Raw genomic sequence first — 17,855 nt, 5'->3', positions numbered from 1 at the left:
TCCGGATTTATAGGGTATCCATAGGCCTTTCAAAATATTTAATTGTTTCAAATCCATGATTATTTAGGGGCGCTTAACATATTTTTTTTAATTAGAAATATCCAATAGTATCTAACAATTACCAATAGAGAACCATTTGGTAATATATTTTGAAGTAAAATGGCATATCAAAAGGGCCCATTAAGTATTGCTTAAGTGCACTTGTCCTTAAAATGAATAATATCAAATCGTATTTTAATCATCATAATAGATTTACACAGCCTATTAACACGGTTTGCTTGTATGTAGTGTTTGGATTTATATCAAATTAAATCTACACGTTCGATCTTATATCCCAATCGACAGATCAATATGCTAGTTTGATTGGTTGACGCGCTGATTGGTTAATCGCTAATCCTGATTGACAGCTCCGTAAAGAAATACTGAACCCGCGTTCGCTCGCTGGGACCGCTACTGAATTTTGGGTTCGCTCTCTGGGTCCGCCTCGGGTTCGCTCGGGTTCCGCTACGGGTTCGCTTTGGGTGTGCTCCGGGTTCGGTCGGGGTCAGCCCTAGCGGACCCCGAGCGAACCCGGAGCGGACCCAGAGAGCGAACTCGGGGTCCGCTCCGGGTTCGCTTTCTGTTAGGTTGTGTCCGCTCGGTACTGTACCTACGCAAGAGCAATGCGTAAAATGAACTATATATTTAAAAAAATGGTAACATTTATAGTTTTATAACTTTTTATTGATTCCTGGAATATAACGATATGTTAATAGTTCAGACTTCATGCCATGATCACCTTGCATGTGCATGCACGTGCGTTTGCGTGCAATGTGTGAGAAAACAAAAAGTTGATATCATTGTAACTTTTAAAATTCTTTTATGAAATCCTGCGATACTGAGCATATTAAAATGATTTTAAAGGAAGTTGGCACAAAAAGGGAGTTAGGGAGCGTTTGAGGAACATCTGTAACGGTCCTTGTTACAATTAGAGCGTTTCTCTTAATATAAATGTACATGTTCCCATCAATTCTATTGATTGATTCAATAGTTTGAACTTTGTATTCTTAATAGACATCAGGAACTTTTTTTGTCATTGAATTGTTTTGGATTTAAGAACCTGATGAAAATTGGATATTGAATTCAAAAGGTAATTTGCTTTAGTCATTTTTTCCTAAGAAATATAAATAAGAATCTTATCAGAGACATATAGAATCATGTTATTTACAAATTTGATAAAAGACAAAGGTTTTTGCTATGATATTGATCAAAGCATGTACTTTTTGAGTACCGGTATCTGTTTGTTATAAAACAAAATAAAAACGTAGTATTTTTTCGCACTTAATGCTTTCTTTGACACACTTAAAATTCAGTACTAACAGAAAATAGGAAAATAGGAAAACTAAAAAAAATGATGTCAGGTGTAAACACTAGCTTTAATTAGTTTGCTTGCAAAAAATAGATATAAAAACAATGACATGTGATGTGCCACTTATTGTCTAGTTATTCGATGGAATGCCTTTTAACACCATCAATTTTCATAAATAAAAAAATAGTAACAAAGATAAAAAAATTGCAACCATAAACCCATTCCAATTTTGAGTAAAAATAGTTAAAAATTTTTCTTAAGTTTTGAATTCCTACCTTTTATTAATCTTCCTCGCTTTTCACGAATTTCAAATTTTTCCTCGTGAACCTCAAGTCCTTTCGTTGATTTTAACTTTTCTATTTCCTTCTTACTTCGCTTGAGTAGTCGATTCAGTAGCGTCGTTTTCCCAGCCCCAGCACACCCTACAATCATCCCCCGGGCGTGATGGACTTCCTGTACTCCTCCTCTCTCGGCGTACTGAACGTACCGCTCTCTGGCTTTCTGGTCCCACCTCAATATTTCTCCTGGGACTTTCCCTGTTTATATCACATTCAATGATAAATAATTGTGTAAATACTCAAAATAGATCTTCACATACATTGAAGAAAAAATATGTATTCACATTATTTCTTTCCTTTCTTTATCATGTGTTTATAAACATACACAATATTTTAAAGTTGTAGAAGAATAAGATGAATAAACATGCTCTATCATGCATCGATTCAAAAGTTAAGATTCAAAGATCTCAAGCTCATTAAAATTTGTACGTTTTATCTTTTTTTCTCACCATGCAATAGATTATATTACAGAATTATAATTTTTATTACAATACTGTACAGTCATAAGAAATTCTTGTTTGAAACAATATTTGATTTCTGAATCTTAGATTAATAATGAATATTCAGTTTCTTTATCCATCAATCATTAATAATTAAATGACAGAGACATGATCAATACTTACAACGTTTACTGATCCTGCCATGAATCTCCCAGTCAGACACGGTACAGTGTGTGATGATGTCAAGCTGTAGTTTGTTTATGAAGAGGTCACACATCTTCTCCGGTCTGTCCGGTATATACAGACATCTCTCTCCCTCACTCCTCTTATACGCCCACGACCGGCAGTATTCTGATATCACGTCACGTGACGCCGTGGTCAGGAAAAACTCCAGATCGCTGTCCTTCTCCAGACACTCCGTAACTAAGGCGTACATGACGTCATGTCGGATGTCGTCTGATATAAACGTTACCTCACCATTCTGGGTTTCCATAACATCATCTTGAAGGGATGTCACATCAACATCATCAGACGGAGAAATCCTTTGAAAATACCTTTCTCGTACCTTTATTAATATTGACTTGAACGCCATCTCATTTGCAGCACTCGTGTACTTGTCACACAAGAGTAAACTGTAAAGAATACTTCTGTCAACTTCAGAATATTTATGATGTTCGCCTAAATGAATGAAATCAAAGAGTTAAAGGATTACATGTATAACCGATTACAGGCCTGCGTATTCATAGATTTATCAAAGTATACTTACCTTAGACAATTCTACTACATGTATATACGTTTTTGATTTTTAGACGAAAAACACAATTTTAATAAAACAGAGTCTTTCTAGGATTGCCTTCATAAAAATTATTTTATACGTACAGAAATGATAACTGATATTTTTTTGTTTATGTAAAAAGAGTTTGAATAGATTCTCCCCAGCCTGGGAGTATGTAAGATATGAAAGGAAATTGTCACGATCCTCCTGATAATAATAACGTGGTAATAGTGCATAGTAAAAAAAAAAAGAAACGTTTTTCAACTAGTGAAAATTGTTTTGAATATATTGTACAGCTGCAAATGACACAAATATATATTTTGTTCATTCTGAACCGCGGCTTGCAGCATAGCCTATCCTACCATTGGCATTATTACGTGACCAAGATGGAGGGTATCAGCAGGTGGTTCATTTTGACAGTCCTACACCTTCATTTTGATGACAGTAAATTTTTATCATTCATCAATGATCATGGGTATTTTTTTTTTACATCAATGAATCTATTAATGAGCAAGTGCAGGAAATGTTTATTTTAATTCTTTTAAATTATTTATTTTGCTTTGAAGACTGAAACAAATGATTCAACTATTTCACCTTTTAATAACTTTTCTTGCATGGACGCTTTTGAAAATTGTAAAAGATTTTTTGAATGCTTAATTTTGTTTACAATCGATTTGATGCTTTGCATTAATTTAAGTTGTATTGGTCTGAATTGAATCAAAGTACTGACAAACATTAAAATACATATAATTTAAGGTAAAACTTTTCATAATTCAACAATGCATATAGTATCATGTATTCTGGGACAATCTGTACTAGTATGCCTTTTGGACTTTACCAGTCAATAAATCTTTTAATAATTTAATATGTGGATAGGGACCATAAATTTGCATTGAAAAGTAGAATTAATTATAACTTTTACTACAACTTGGTAAGTAACACAAATCGTGCAGTGCTTCTATACTAGTCAAAGAATGACAACTCACTCATGGACGACATACATGTACATTTTGTCTTTCAATTGTTGTATTTTGACCTTTGTTATAAATGCACTTTGTATGATCAGATAAATCCTTTCTTTATTTATTTCCTTGTGAATTTTCCAATTTCAAAAGATCAGACCTTTATCATTATGTGTTAACTTAGTCTGGTTAATAAAGATAAAGACATATCTTAAATTTCATCCATTTAAGGAATAACTGTCTTATTTTTCGAATTCATGAAGTGATAAATGGATTGGCTTGTGTGATAATTTGCATAAACGCCGATCCACGGGCTCCAAGCCTGCTTCTCTCTAGGTGTTGTCCCGCCCTGCACGTGGGTTTTTTTTTGGAACCGCGCCAAAACATTCATGAGGAAATCAATTACATTTACAATTGGCAATTTTATCTCGGACAAAGACATTGGAAATGTAAATATAAGTTCATCGATGCAAATTGGTTTCAGACTTTTAATTTGGATGATAAACCTCTTACTCTTAAAAAAATATGTTACGTACTTCACATATCAGACTATTTAACCCCACATTGCAGGGGTAAAGAATGGTTTTAATTAAATTAGATGGATGAGAAATTTCTATCTTTTACAAATGGCAGGTAAGATGTTAGCCTCTCTAAACATACTATCCGTTTATCCTTGAAAATCAAGAATCATGTTTTTTTTCCCCTCGAAGCTTGATTTCTGCCATCAAATCTAATACACGTAAGTTATTATACTTCTTACAGGTGCACAGGATATTTCAAATGAATAAAAGAGTAATTAAACTTCTCTTCGAAGAAATTCAAGATTTTCAAAACTTGGACAAACAAAAAATGAAGAATTGGTCAGACTCGAAAATCAGTTTCTATTTAGTGTGTAAGTGTGAGGGTTTATGAGGGTGTATGTGAGAGAGAGTGTGTGTGAGAGAGGGTGTGCTTGTGTCTGTCAGAGAGGGGGGGGTCTGTGTTTGTGCAAGTTTTTACTTACTTTCAGTACCCAATTTTCACTGAAACACTGCATTACCCATTTATTACCCATTATTGACAATACTGCATCATAAATTGGTCTACGCTCTTATAATGAACATTTTCTATAGAATAAGATGTGTCTGATGCATCTTATATCCCTTACTTTTAAGATGTGTTCAATCGCTCCCGATAGACAAAACGTTTTGCAGGCAGGGTTATGCTAATGCTAATGCATTGCAATGCATTACATGAAGTCAAAGCAATAATGCTAGTAATATGAAATGCCCAAAAAATTGCATTACATCAAATGGTAATGTAATGCATTACTTAATATTTACATTCGCTGTGTTTTTCTAGTAAGCTTACTGTGAAATTGATTTGAAAAACATTTTTGTGTATACTCACGCGTAGAAACATACACAGAGAAACGTGCGTTAACGTGACGTCACAATGAAAATGCAGCGACGTTAGTAAAATGAAATAATATAGGACAGCCAGAAATTCGAATATTGAGTATATTTTGGTTGCCTCCAAACAGATAAAATGTAAATATAAGGAATGTTTTTCAGTTTAGTGTGAATTATTGGTGTGTGAATCACACAGACTTGCACGTAGGCATATTTTTCATGAAGCACTAGCGCGCTTCATGAAATATGCCTACGTGACAAGTCTGTGTGATTCACACACCAATATCTCACACAAAACTAAAAACATTCCTTAAATAATATCCATTGTGATGATGGCATTATAAACTCGTAACATTACAAAGCATTATAATTTGTATGTACCTTTTTAAATAAAAATTAAATGGACATTATACATTTATTGAATGATAGAAGGGAGACAGGAAGATTTCTTCTCCCACGAAAAATCATATTCCCTGAGGGCAACGCCCGAGGGTAATATGACTTTTCATGGGAGAAGAAATTTTCTTGTCTCCCTCACTATCATGCAATAAATTGTTTAATACACCAAATCAAACACAGAAAATGCAATGAACATTACAATATGAAACAGCTCTATAAGTTATAACATTAGCCGCACTTCAGAAAAAAATCTTCGATGTGATTTACACAAGGCAACATACAAACTGTACCAATGAGAACATTATTGTAAATATTTATATTTTTTTTACATTTTAAAATTGACATAATCAATCAACAATATAAACAATCTGACTCAATTCTGTGTTCATTCAAGATTCGTACAGAAGCTCCAGGTTCCGTCAGAGATAAATTTCTTAATTATCCATTATGTCTTTGAAATATTATCAGCTAATTGTCAAGGATTGGTGAATATTGGGGGATATCAGCAAACGAAGATATGTTTTTAATTATTTTAGAGGAATGAATTATTATTTTACTGCCTTCAGGACACTCACTTTACAGCTGAAATAGAAAATGAAATCAGAAGCATGTTGGGTTTTGACTCTTATTTGAGTTCTTTTTCATCAAATGCAAGAGGTATAGCAATTCTATTCAATAATAATTTTGATGTTAAAATGTCTAGAGAAAAGGAGATGTGGATGGTAACTTTCTTCTTTTAGATTTTACTGCTGAAGAAAAAAGGTTTCTCTTATGTTGTATATGGACCAAACAATGATAAACTTGATTTTTTTGAAAGATTACATAAGTACATTAATGATTTAAATTGTGAGATTGTTATATTATGTGGTGACTTTAACCTTGTTTTAAATCCTGAATTAGACTACTATAATTATAAACATATAAATAACCCTACTGCAAGACAGAGGGTTATAGATCTTATGGAAGATAACACCTTAGTTGATATTCATAGACATAATGACCCAAATGCTTTGAGATATGCCTGGAGAAAAAAGTCCCATTTAGCAAAGCAGATTAGATTTTTTCTTGTATCGGTGAAATTACTGTCAAGTGTTACAACAAGTTCTATAGAACCTAGCTATAGGTCTGACCACTTGAATATTACTTTATGTTTAGAGTTCAATGATTTTAAGAGAGGCAAAGGATTATGGAAATTTAATAATTCTCTTTTATATGATGAAGAATTTTTAAACTCAATTAAGAGGGTGATACAAAGGGTTAAAGAGCAGTATGCAGTTCCAGTATACAATAAAGATAACTTGCAATCTATTGAAGATGAAAATATTGTATTTTTAGTCAATGACCAGTTATTTTCAGAAACACTTCTTATGGAAATTAGAGGGAAATGAATTTCGTATTTGTCTTTAAAAAAAAATCCAGAATTATTTAAAGAAGAAAAACTTATAAAAGAAATAAATTCCCTGGAGGAATTGGCACAGGGATCTACAAGCAATAATAAAACTCTTGAAGAAATGAAGAGTTGGAAGATATTAGAAAAGAAAAAATGGCTGCTGTATATATAAGGTCAAGGGCAAGATGGATAGAAGAAAGGGAGAAACCGACGAAATATTTCTGTAATCTCGAGTCAAGAAATTTCATAAGTAAAATTATTCCAAAAATTAAAATAGAAAATGGAGAGACAGTTTATAATCAGTCAGATATTTTAAAAAGCAACCAAACAATATTATGAAAATTTGTGTAGAAATGTAGATGATGTCATTGAAAATGTTAGCCTTCAGAATGAAATGAATGTTTCAGATATTAAAAAGCTTTCCAATGAAGAGTCAAGGTCATTAGAAGGACAAATTACAATGAATGGGGCATAAAGAAACACTTTTTAGGATGAAATCAAATAAATCACAAGGCTCAGATGGCTTTACCTCAGAATTTTTAAGGTCGTTTGGAAATTTATTGGCGTTTTTGTTGGCCGATCAATCAATTATGCATATGATCAAGATATCTTAAGTGTAACTCAGAGACATGGAATCATTACCTGCTTACCGAAGGGTGACAAACCTAAACACTTGTTAAAAAATGGATACCTATCTCCCTTTTAAACACTGTTTATAAAATTGCATCCGGGTTCCATTGCGAATAGAATTAGAAGGTTTCTAGATAAAATTATACATTCTGATCAAACAGGCTTTATACAGGGCAGGCATACAGCTGAAAACATTAGACTAATCTATGACATTATGCAATACACAGAAGAAGAAAAAATACCAGGTGGTCTTCTTCTTGTTGTTGACTTTGAAAAAGCATTTGATTCTGTCTCTTGGGCTTTTATTCAAAAATAACTTAAATTCTTTAATTTTGGAAAGTCTATGAGGAAATGGGTTATTTTTTTTTTATTCAAACATTACATCAGCAGTAAATCAGGGAGGAAATTTATCAGAAACATTCTCTTTGCATCGAGGATGTCGCCAGGGAGACCCACTATCCCCATACTTATTCTTGATATGTGCTGAAATCCTTGCTTTTAAGATAAGAAATAACAAAGACATCAAAGGTATATATTTCATTGATGGGGTAAGAAAATCTCGATGCTCGCTGATGGCACTTCTCTTATATTAGATGGCAGTGAGAAATCTTTATAATCAAGTTTAGGTACCCTTAGAGATTTTGCAAAAATGTCCGGCTTACATATAAATTATGATAAAACACAAGTAATATGGATACGTAGCAAAAAAGGAAGTGATGAGGTTTTATGTAAAAATCAATCTCTTGAGTGGGGAAAGAAAAACTTTAGGTTACTTGGTATTGAATTTGATATAGATTTGCAGAAGATACTTTCGAGGAATCTCAGTTCAAAGTTAGAAAACATAAAGAAAATGATAAGACATTGGAAGCGTAGGAATCTCACATTACTAGGACGATTAACAGTTTTGAGAACACTTTTATTGCCAAAATTGAATCATTTTTTAGCTGCGACTAATTGATTACATATACCAATAATTCTCTGATTGTCATCCTCATATATAACCGTTTGCCCTTAATACTCTCTCTATTTTAATAGGTCCGAGGTGTTCCTGATTTTGTAGTCCATACTTACTTGGTTTTCTGTAAGCTTTGTTGTCGATGATGTAAATGTCGTTGTGTGGATGTAGACCTATACAGGATCTCACGATGTCAGGTCTCCGGTCTCTCCAGAGCCACGTCAAGTGATCTACACTGTCATGTGATCTTCCTCTGTAATGTACAGCCTCTCCTTGTTCTTTTAAGGTTATCAATAACTGCGTCCGTTCACTTAGAGTTCTTATTATTTCGTTGTACGGTATGTTTACTATAATATATGAAAATCGAGGATATCATGTCGTTGTTTTCCCTTCTGTTTTGTAGTTTTTTAAGATCTATAATTCGTCATGGTAAACAAAATAAGGGAAATGCCAAGAAACGCCAAATAACAAAAAAGAGAAGAAAAGGAAAAGAAAATTTAGAATTTTTTCTATCTATCTAATTAACCACGAACAAATAAATTCTTTGAAACAGCGTGCTCTACAAATTTACAATGATCCTTAGGACAATACAAAGGACAAGAGTCCTTGCACTTCAGCAATACTTAATGGGTCCTTTTTATGTGCCATTTTACCTTCGAATATATAGCCAAATTGTTCTCTTTTGTAAAATATAGATTCTGGTGGATATTTCTAAAAAGCACGTTAAGCATCATATAAATCAGCATGGATTTGAGACAATGGAATATTTTAGATATCCATGGATACCCTAAATCCGGAAAAATAGTACCACACCTTCTTTGAGTTTCGTAATGTAAACCAAGGGGAAAAGATATTTAAATTAACATTTAAAAAATCTGATTGTGGATCATAGTCGGGCGCGTTTTTGGAATGTTACTTCTTGCTCTAAATCTGTTTAAAAAGTGAATGAAATTGTGAAGTTGCCTGTAGCCATAATGATCAAATTAAGAAATTGGCACTCTTGCATTTGAAATATAACAATAATAGTTTCACTGAATTTGAAATTAAAAAGGAGTGTTTAGGTAGCTTTCAACACAAATGTACCTGTTTCATTACCTTGCATGAATGTTAAGAGAGGCTGACACTTTTATGAACGACACTAAACTACCTTTACCCTCCCGTGTTCTTAAAAACAAATACATACAAATATCTCAAAGCGGCACGACTTTGACGTAATGATAGAAAATCTACTGGTACCTATGTTTTACAGTGAGCACATTTGAGAGATGGTTACTAGGGTAGAACTCACGTGATTATCAGTATTTTAAAAAGATATTCAACACGTGGGCTAAACATGGGTCACACAGGTATATATCTCTCAATATAATTCTTTTCTATGTCAAAGTGGAAGGTAGTTTGTTGGCAGTCATTAAGCATTCCCAGTTTTATTTTTTTGAGCAGTTTATTAGCAGTTCCCTTAGCCTTCCATGTCCGTCAGACAAGTTGATTTATTATTCATAAAAATGGGCAGTTCAAAGCAGTTTTTCTTAGCCTTCCAATTTTTCAACCAGTTCTTAAGCAGTTAATTTCAGCGAAAAATTTAAATGAGTTTTAAAAAACTGCTCGAAACTGCCATTAACTGCTTTTGAACTGTTATTCCATTTCCATATATGGTTGTGTCTGATGAATATTCAAAGCAATATACATACAATTTTAAATTGAAACCCTGCCAAATTATGGCTGAAATAATGTCAACTTGGCAAAAAACAATAATAATCCATGAAATACAGTTAAACAACAAAATTGTAAGTTAACTATTTATCAAATTTTCCCAAATCTGAATTCCAGTTAAAAACATTAGCAAAATTTAGAAATACACTAGCTTCCTTAGCTAAATGTATAATTTATCCAAACAATTTCAAGTAATTCTAAAATTAATCCGCAATTTATCACAAATTCAAACAACCAGCAAATTTTATCCAAGTCCAATTTCTCAGTCAAAATTCACTAAACATTATCAAAACTTAACTCCTATAAAATTCCACAAATATTCCAAAAGTTCCTTAAAAATTCCTTAAAATGACTCTGGCTTTTCTTAAGCTAAAACTAAAAAGTTATAATTTAAATTCAAAACACCTAACCCATACTACTGTAATTCCTTACTCCTAAAACATGACTTAATTCTCTAATCCAATCAACCTATAGCAGAGGAGCAAAAATTCCTTGAATCTCTCTCTTTTATACAATAACATGACGTAAATTAAAGTAGGAAAACATTGGACACTTGATAGCATTATCTGCGCGTTGGATTAAAACTTTAGGAAGAAATGTATAGTGAGAAATTTCCTATTTGAACCCAATGCTACACGCAAACCGGTAGGCATATCCGATTTATGTGTTAAATTGAAGCCTGAATTGAGGAGGGGGTCAAAATGGCGTTGCACACTTTGTGTATTTATATAAAGAGGGGGTAGAATTTTTCTATATTTAGCTAATTTCGCGACTTATTGATAAAAATTCCGGTGCCTGTGCTCCTACAATGTCAAAAATAATCAGGTTCCATAACTCTGTATAAAACTAATCTGTCAAATCACTGGACTGTTACAATATATCGATCATTATTCATTCAAGGCCACATATATATTGTACTTACTAATTGTTAAATGTCTACATCATTATTTCAATAAATCTAAAGCTTTGTGGCCAAGTAGGCTCCCTTTATATAGGCTAATAGCCTTTTGTCCAACAATACACATGGCAGCCAGAATATTCGATTTTGGCGGGCAGTTGTAAGCTTGGCTCCTGTTCATTATATTTGTTGGAATTAAAATTTCTCTTGAACCCAATCAATATACAAGGGCACTGCTTTGAACTGCTAACAGAACTGCTGAGGAAAACTGTTTACTCCCAAGGCCCTAGCAGTTACTAAAGAGCAAGAAAAACCAAACTGCTTGAAACTGCCTGAAAACTGTTAAAAATTTCTAAAACCGCTAAAGAACTGCCTAATAACTGCCTATTTAGGCAGTTCACTTTTCAATGGGTTCAATTAAATTAGTTGAATTTGATTTGTCAGAAACATTTATAATTTTGTTAAAAAATACTATTACCCGCTGAATAATGAAGCCACGCCCTCCAGCGTAGCAACAGTCAACATTGCTTGACGACGGGTGATATTCTAAACAAGAGGCCCATGGGCCTTATAGGTCACCTGAGCATTATTAACAACTTTCCAGTTATTGAATTTAATTCATGTTTTAAGCCAGATGCTATGGCATTCACAATTTTGAAAGATCATCACAACAATACACTTAGCAGTTGCTTAGCTTGGTTACTTAATACCCATAGGCAGGGTTAGGGAACAAAAAATGCATTTCAACTAATCAATAATTTTCAGCAATATTCATTAGTGCTCTCGCCACACAAAAACCCCTGACCCTTAGGCCTAGATCCACACACTGCACAATTTTTGAAAAGGGATCCTTGCTTTTTCAAAAAAAAAGATTAATATCAAGGAGCAGATTTCAAACAATTCATTCAATATCAGTCTATGAGTACTGCAAGATTAGGGCCCTTGCTCATCATAAATATATAGATAGTTCATCTGCTTCATAGCCAGAGACAGAGAGGACAATTTTCAAAGAATTCTTTTATTTTCACAATATAATCAATAGAGCCCCGCCCATTACATCAGAATCCCTGACCCTGGGGCCATAAAATTCACAATTTTGTTAAAGGCACTCTTGCTCATCATAACCATTCACTTAGTTAGTTTATTTTATACCCAGGAGACGAGGAGAGGATATTCAAAGAATTCATGTATTTTCACTATATAATCAATAGAGTCCCATCCTAACACAAGAAACCCTGACCCTGGGGCCATAGAATTCACAATTTTGGTAGATGCATTCTTGCTTATTATAACTATGCACTTTGTTACTTTATTTAATACCCAGGAGCACAGAAGATTTTTAAAGTATTAGTGTGTTTTCACTATATAATCAATAGAGCCCCGCCCTAACACTAGAACCCCTTACATGTACCCTTGGGCAATAAAATTCACAAATTTGGTAGAGGCACTCTTGCTCATCATAGCTATGTACTTAGTAACTTTATTTAATTTCCAGGAGCAGAGAAGAAAATTTTCAAAGAAATAATGCATTTATACTATATACTTATTTAGCCCCGTTCTAGCACTAGAACCCCGACTCCAGGGCCATTAATTTCAAAATTTTGGTATAGGACTCAATGCTGATTACAATCATGCAAACAATTTGACTGCTTGATGTCCAGGAGTAGAGAAGAAGATTTTTAAAAATTGCATTAATTTTAATGGTTTTGACCCTATCCCTCAGGCACCATGAGGGGCAGGGATCACGAAATTCACAATTTCTGTTCCACTTTACCCATAGATGCTTTATTTAAAATTTGGTTGAAATTGGCTCAGTGGTTGCAGAGAAGAAGATAGAAATGTTCAAATATTAACGCATGACGCAAGACGCATGACAACGGACGAAAAGGGATAGGAATAGGTCACCTGAGTTTACTCAGGTGACCTAAAAATAGCAACTGCGCAGAATTTCTGCGCGCACGGTTCACTGTTATAAGTATTTGTATAAAAGATTCAGTATAAAATATAATAATTATTACATGTAGTTGAGTGTAACATTGAAAATTTTCGCCCTAAGAAAACCATTGTCGATCTGCGCCTCGGTTGACAATGGTCTTGGGGTGAAAATTTTCAAAGTTACACTCAACTAAATGCAATATTTATATACTAGCTATAGAAAAAAACGTACGTTTTTAAAAAAATCTTAATATTTCAAGCACCAGTCTAATCGTGTGCAAATTTTCTACTTTCACACAAGTTTTATTAATGTATCATGCGTCTTTTGTCTTTCGAACAAGTTTGCATACGGTTAGGCTCATATAAACAAAAGCATTGAAATATATGACCGTTCTTGATTTACTATAGAAAATCACAAATGTCGGCTGACCTCTACCGCATTCATGATTGCATGGTTTTGTTTCTTTGTATATTCGTGAATTTCAGCGGTAAGATTTGTTGAATAATATGGTTTGGATTTCAATTAATGATTTGAGATGAAAACTTTGCTTAATTTGATTTACTTTTTCACATTTTATCGTAGCTGCAGATCTATAGCTTTCCGAAAAAAATAATAATTTGACAGACAGGAGAGCTACAGTGCCACCCACTGAAAAAACTGTACATTTATTGCGCACAAAAGTTGCGCTAGTTTCTGGATTTATTCCTCCAAATTCCTTCCTCAATTGCGAAAAAGCTAAATTTCAAAATATTTATTACTCTTCTATCAATTATTAACTACTTTCGTTGTTGACATCTACACGAAGCGCATTTGGGCCGAATTATCTCACAAACCAAAATGACAGTATAAACAAATGAAATTTTCGATGATCTTGATTTCAGGGAATCGAGGGCTGTATATAACAAAAACAACAAGAAAACTTTGATGCAACCATCAATTGTCGCCCGAGAAATAAATAAAGAAAACAATGGAAATGAGTATTGATCATCAAACCGCTTCGATATGTGTGAAAAAGGCAGCATACGTCTAAATGATGGAGACGATAGCCGATAATATTTTGACAACTTATAGTTGGATGAAAATCGAACAAAAACGATACCTTTTCAAACTTTATCAGTTCTTCAAGTAAATGTTTGCTGCATAAAATATAGATCGAAACCAGACATACATCAGCCTTTCAGAAATGTATTTTACTTTTAAACAATAAACACGAACTGTTTAAAGTACGTATTTATGCAAAAAGTAAAATTCGTTGTTCTAAATATAGGGACCGGTCATTTTTTCGATAGTAAATGATAAACAACTTTATATATTAAATCTGAAATACTTACATATTTTTACAGATTCATTTTATGGAAGTAAATATGTTGTGTACATGTATCTCGTAATTTATAAAGGGAAAGAAAATTCTGATTAATATTTTTTTTAATGTTCAGAAAGTAGTACTAGTAACTTCTCCCACCTCAATCCCAATAATTATACCAACACTTAAACGTACATATGTATAGAGTTGCCCGGTCCTCCGGGCTGTAATAAGGCGTGTTTTGTTGTGAAACAGTGAAAGATAATGTTATTAGGAATAAATGGTTAGTAATATTTTGATATTATAGTTTAAAAACATGGAGAAATAAATCGATAAACAGTGCACTTTTTTGTGCGCAATAAATATACGTTTTTTTTCAATAGGTGGCACTGTACGTAGCTCTCCGGTCTATAAAATGAATATATATTTCGGAGAGCTACAGTTCTGTAGCTCATTTTACCGGGGCCCATAAGTGCACTCGTTCTTTTTGTAAACTGAAATTATTAGATTTTGGGTTATGATATTTTGCGTCAAAATCATTCAAAGTTTAAAAACGCAAAATCTAATAAGTACATTTTTATAGATTAATACATTTTTCACAATGACCTTGTCAACAAATACAATTTATCATTGAGTCAAATGCTGACTGACTTTTTAATACTGTTACAATGTAGTATATTATTTATACACTGAATTGACGAGGGATTTTCCCGTTATTTCCTGATCATGACAAGGAGCACACGGCGGGTGTGACCGGTTAGCAAGGGATGCTTACTCCTCCATGGCACCTGATCCCATCTCTGATGTGTCGGGGGTCCGTGTTTGCTCTGCTCTTGTTTTGTATTTTTTTTTATGGACTTTGAGATTGAATACTGTTTGTTATGTCCATATCCTTATTTTGCTTTTTTTTCTTTTTACATTTTTAGTCTAGGTCAAGGCTAAGTAACAAGAAAACGTACTTTTTGTTGTTACATTTTGCGATGATTAATTTTATGTGTTGAAGACAATGCAAATTGTAATAGAATAATTAGTAATGAAGAAATATAATTAATTTTTGGATTGTGTTTAACACAAATCATCTTACATTAATAAATACATATAACATAGGAAAACCCACTTTACAAAAAAAAAAATAAAACTGTAACCATCAGACCAACCTTACGGCTTTTACAATCCTCGTCTATTTCGGACATTAATAGTTCTTTATCAAACTCCACTTAAGAGAGAGAGAGAGAGAGAGAGAGAGAGAGAGAGAGAGAGAGAGAGAGAGAGAGATTACAAAAAACCCCAAATATTTCTTGAAAAAATTAATTCGGCATTTTTTTAAATTAATTGTTTGTTCCTGCATGAGATATCAATCATACCAATAAATGTGATATTAGAGAAAAATACCAAACGCCACCTTCTTACTGATCAAGGTAAATTTACGATGGTATAGAACATGATGAGGAACAAGCTATTTTTAAATACATGTGTATGTAAGTTTTCTTATAATACATCAAACTCGACTTCTTTTCTCATAAAATAAATGCATCTATTCTATATTCTAAATAGTTGCTATTATTTGCCACCAATCTTTAACTAAAAGATACACACAATGAATCTTAGACCATCGAAACATAATAATTGTAGAATGGGTAAAAACGATAAAATTATAACATTATATAAAACTTACAAAACCGGACTAAGAGCTCATATATTCTCATGTCCTCCATGGTGACATGAGTCAGTATGTTCATCTGTAGACGGAGTATCAGTAAGTCATCACGGTAAAAAAGACTAGTGACGCACCTCTCTCCAGGTTCTCTGTTGTATCTCTGTGATCTCAGGTACACCCTAGCTGTGTTATAACTAATGTCACTCCTGACACATTTCTCTTCAGGTTTTCTGTTGTATCCCTGTGATCTCAGGTACACACTGGCTGTGTTATAACTACTGTAAATGAATGGTATATCACGGTACATTGATGCTATCCTATACATTGTCTCATCCCTTGTGTCCTTCGTTATCTTGTCCTGATCTTCCCAAAGGTAATCACGTGACTTCAGTCTGTCCAGAATCTCCTGTGCTTCCTCACTTGTTACAGGATTCTTTTTACCGTACATCTTCTGTTTACGGTAAACTCTCTGTCGTATCCCATTAAGCATGTCCAGCCACTCTTCGTCAGTGAAGTCAGGAGGACCGGAGTCAGAACACAGAAAACAGAATAAGACCATCACCTCGTCATCAGACAGTGTGGAAAACCGATCTAAAAAAATTAATAATAAATACTCGTATAGATAAATGGATAGATTAGTTGAGATAATCACTAACTTAACGTATATCAAAGCTAAATCTATTTCTATCTGCCTTTATATAACGTTAATCATGTCATTTTGTTAATTGTGAATTGCAACATATAATTACACTTTTAATCAATAATGACATAATCCATAAAAAGGTCTTCTTATGTTATACATTTGAATTTTTTTTAAAAACCAGCAGGTAAATCTTTGTTGACGATGATGATATGGGGAATAGGTGGAAAACAGAAAAGAATATTTAAAAATAAGATTTTTTTTCTAAATAAAGATACGCATGTTAGGCCTTTCAACTTATTATTCTCGTTGCATTTATGCTATAAACATTTCATAATTTAAAAAGATTTATTGGTATTTGAAATTCTCAATGTATGGATAAACAACCATATTCAAGATATATTTCTTTGTTTAATAGTTTTTATGAACAAGATATACGAGTAATATAATATTTTTTTGCGTGTGCATTATTGTTCATCTTCTATATAGAAATACATTTTACAGAGGTACATTTTTATGATTAAATGCAAAATTCTCTTCTTCTTTTTACAAAGAAAAAAAAATGCTAAAAAACATTTTTAAATGAATTTTTAAAATTATATCAGGTTGAAAATAAGAAATGTCGTGAGGGGGGGGGGGGGGTCTAGATAACTGCATGACAAATAAGAACATACAATTTATGCTTGATTTCAAAATGACTAGGTTCTTCTGACAGTAAAGAATCTCTTGGGAAATGCTGAAATATTGACACTATAAAATATCTTGCTACTAGTAGACTTTTAGGAAAAGCGCTGACTTTTACATCATTTGACGGCTTACTGTTACAATAGGACAATGTACGGAAATATTAGTATGGGTAATAGTATTTCATAATAATCAAAATGTCTTTGTAGGAAACGCTTGTCAGGACACAAGACTGAAAAAGACATACTGTAAAAAGGCCTGTAAACACAGCTATCATTGAAGTCAATGGATAACCTAGGAACATCCAAGCAATATGATATCAGAGACTGGCAATTTTTATCACATAAAAATCGCACGAATTTCGTATAAATATTGTGTGAGGACATTCGCACGATTTTT

At 33.1% G+C, this 17,855-nt stretch overlaps 1 protein-coding gene across 1 annotated transcript; it reads right to left on the bottom strand.

The window, feature by feature from the left end:
• Positions 1–1,139: 1,139 nt before the first annotated feature.
• Positions 1,140–16,691, bottom strand: LOC134261877 (uncharacterized). Its single transcript, XM_062744272.1, has 5 exons — positions 16,151–16,691; positions 8,745–8,975; positions 2,310–2,804; positions 1,624–1,884; positions 1,140–1,153 (listed from the first exon to the last, which is right to left on the bottom strand). Exons 1-5 carry the CDS (start codon positions 16,689–16,691, stop codon positions 1,140–1,142), a joined length of 1,542 nt encoding a protein of 513 aa, XP_062600256.1.
• Positions 16,692–17,855: the final 1,164 nt, after the last annotated feature.

This window comes from Saccostrea cucullata, unplaced genomic scaffold (assembly GCF_032062105.1).
Source record: "Saccostrea cucullata isolate Sc308-1 unplaced genomic scaffold, CSIRO_AGI_Scuc_v1 ctg1029, whole genome shotgun sequence".
Lineage (NCBI taxonomy): Eukaryota > Metazoa > Mollusca > Bivalvia > Ostreida > Ostreidae > Saccostrea > Saccostrea cuccullata.
Note: the sequence above shows the minus strand (reverse complement) of the source record. Positions and strands in the feature narration are given on the sequence as shown.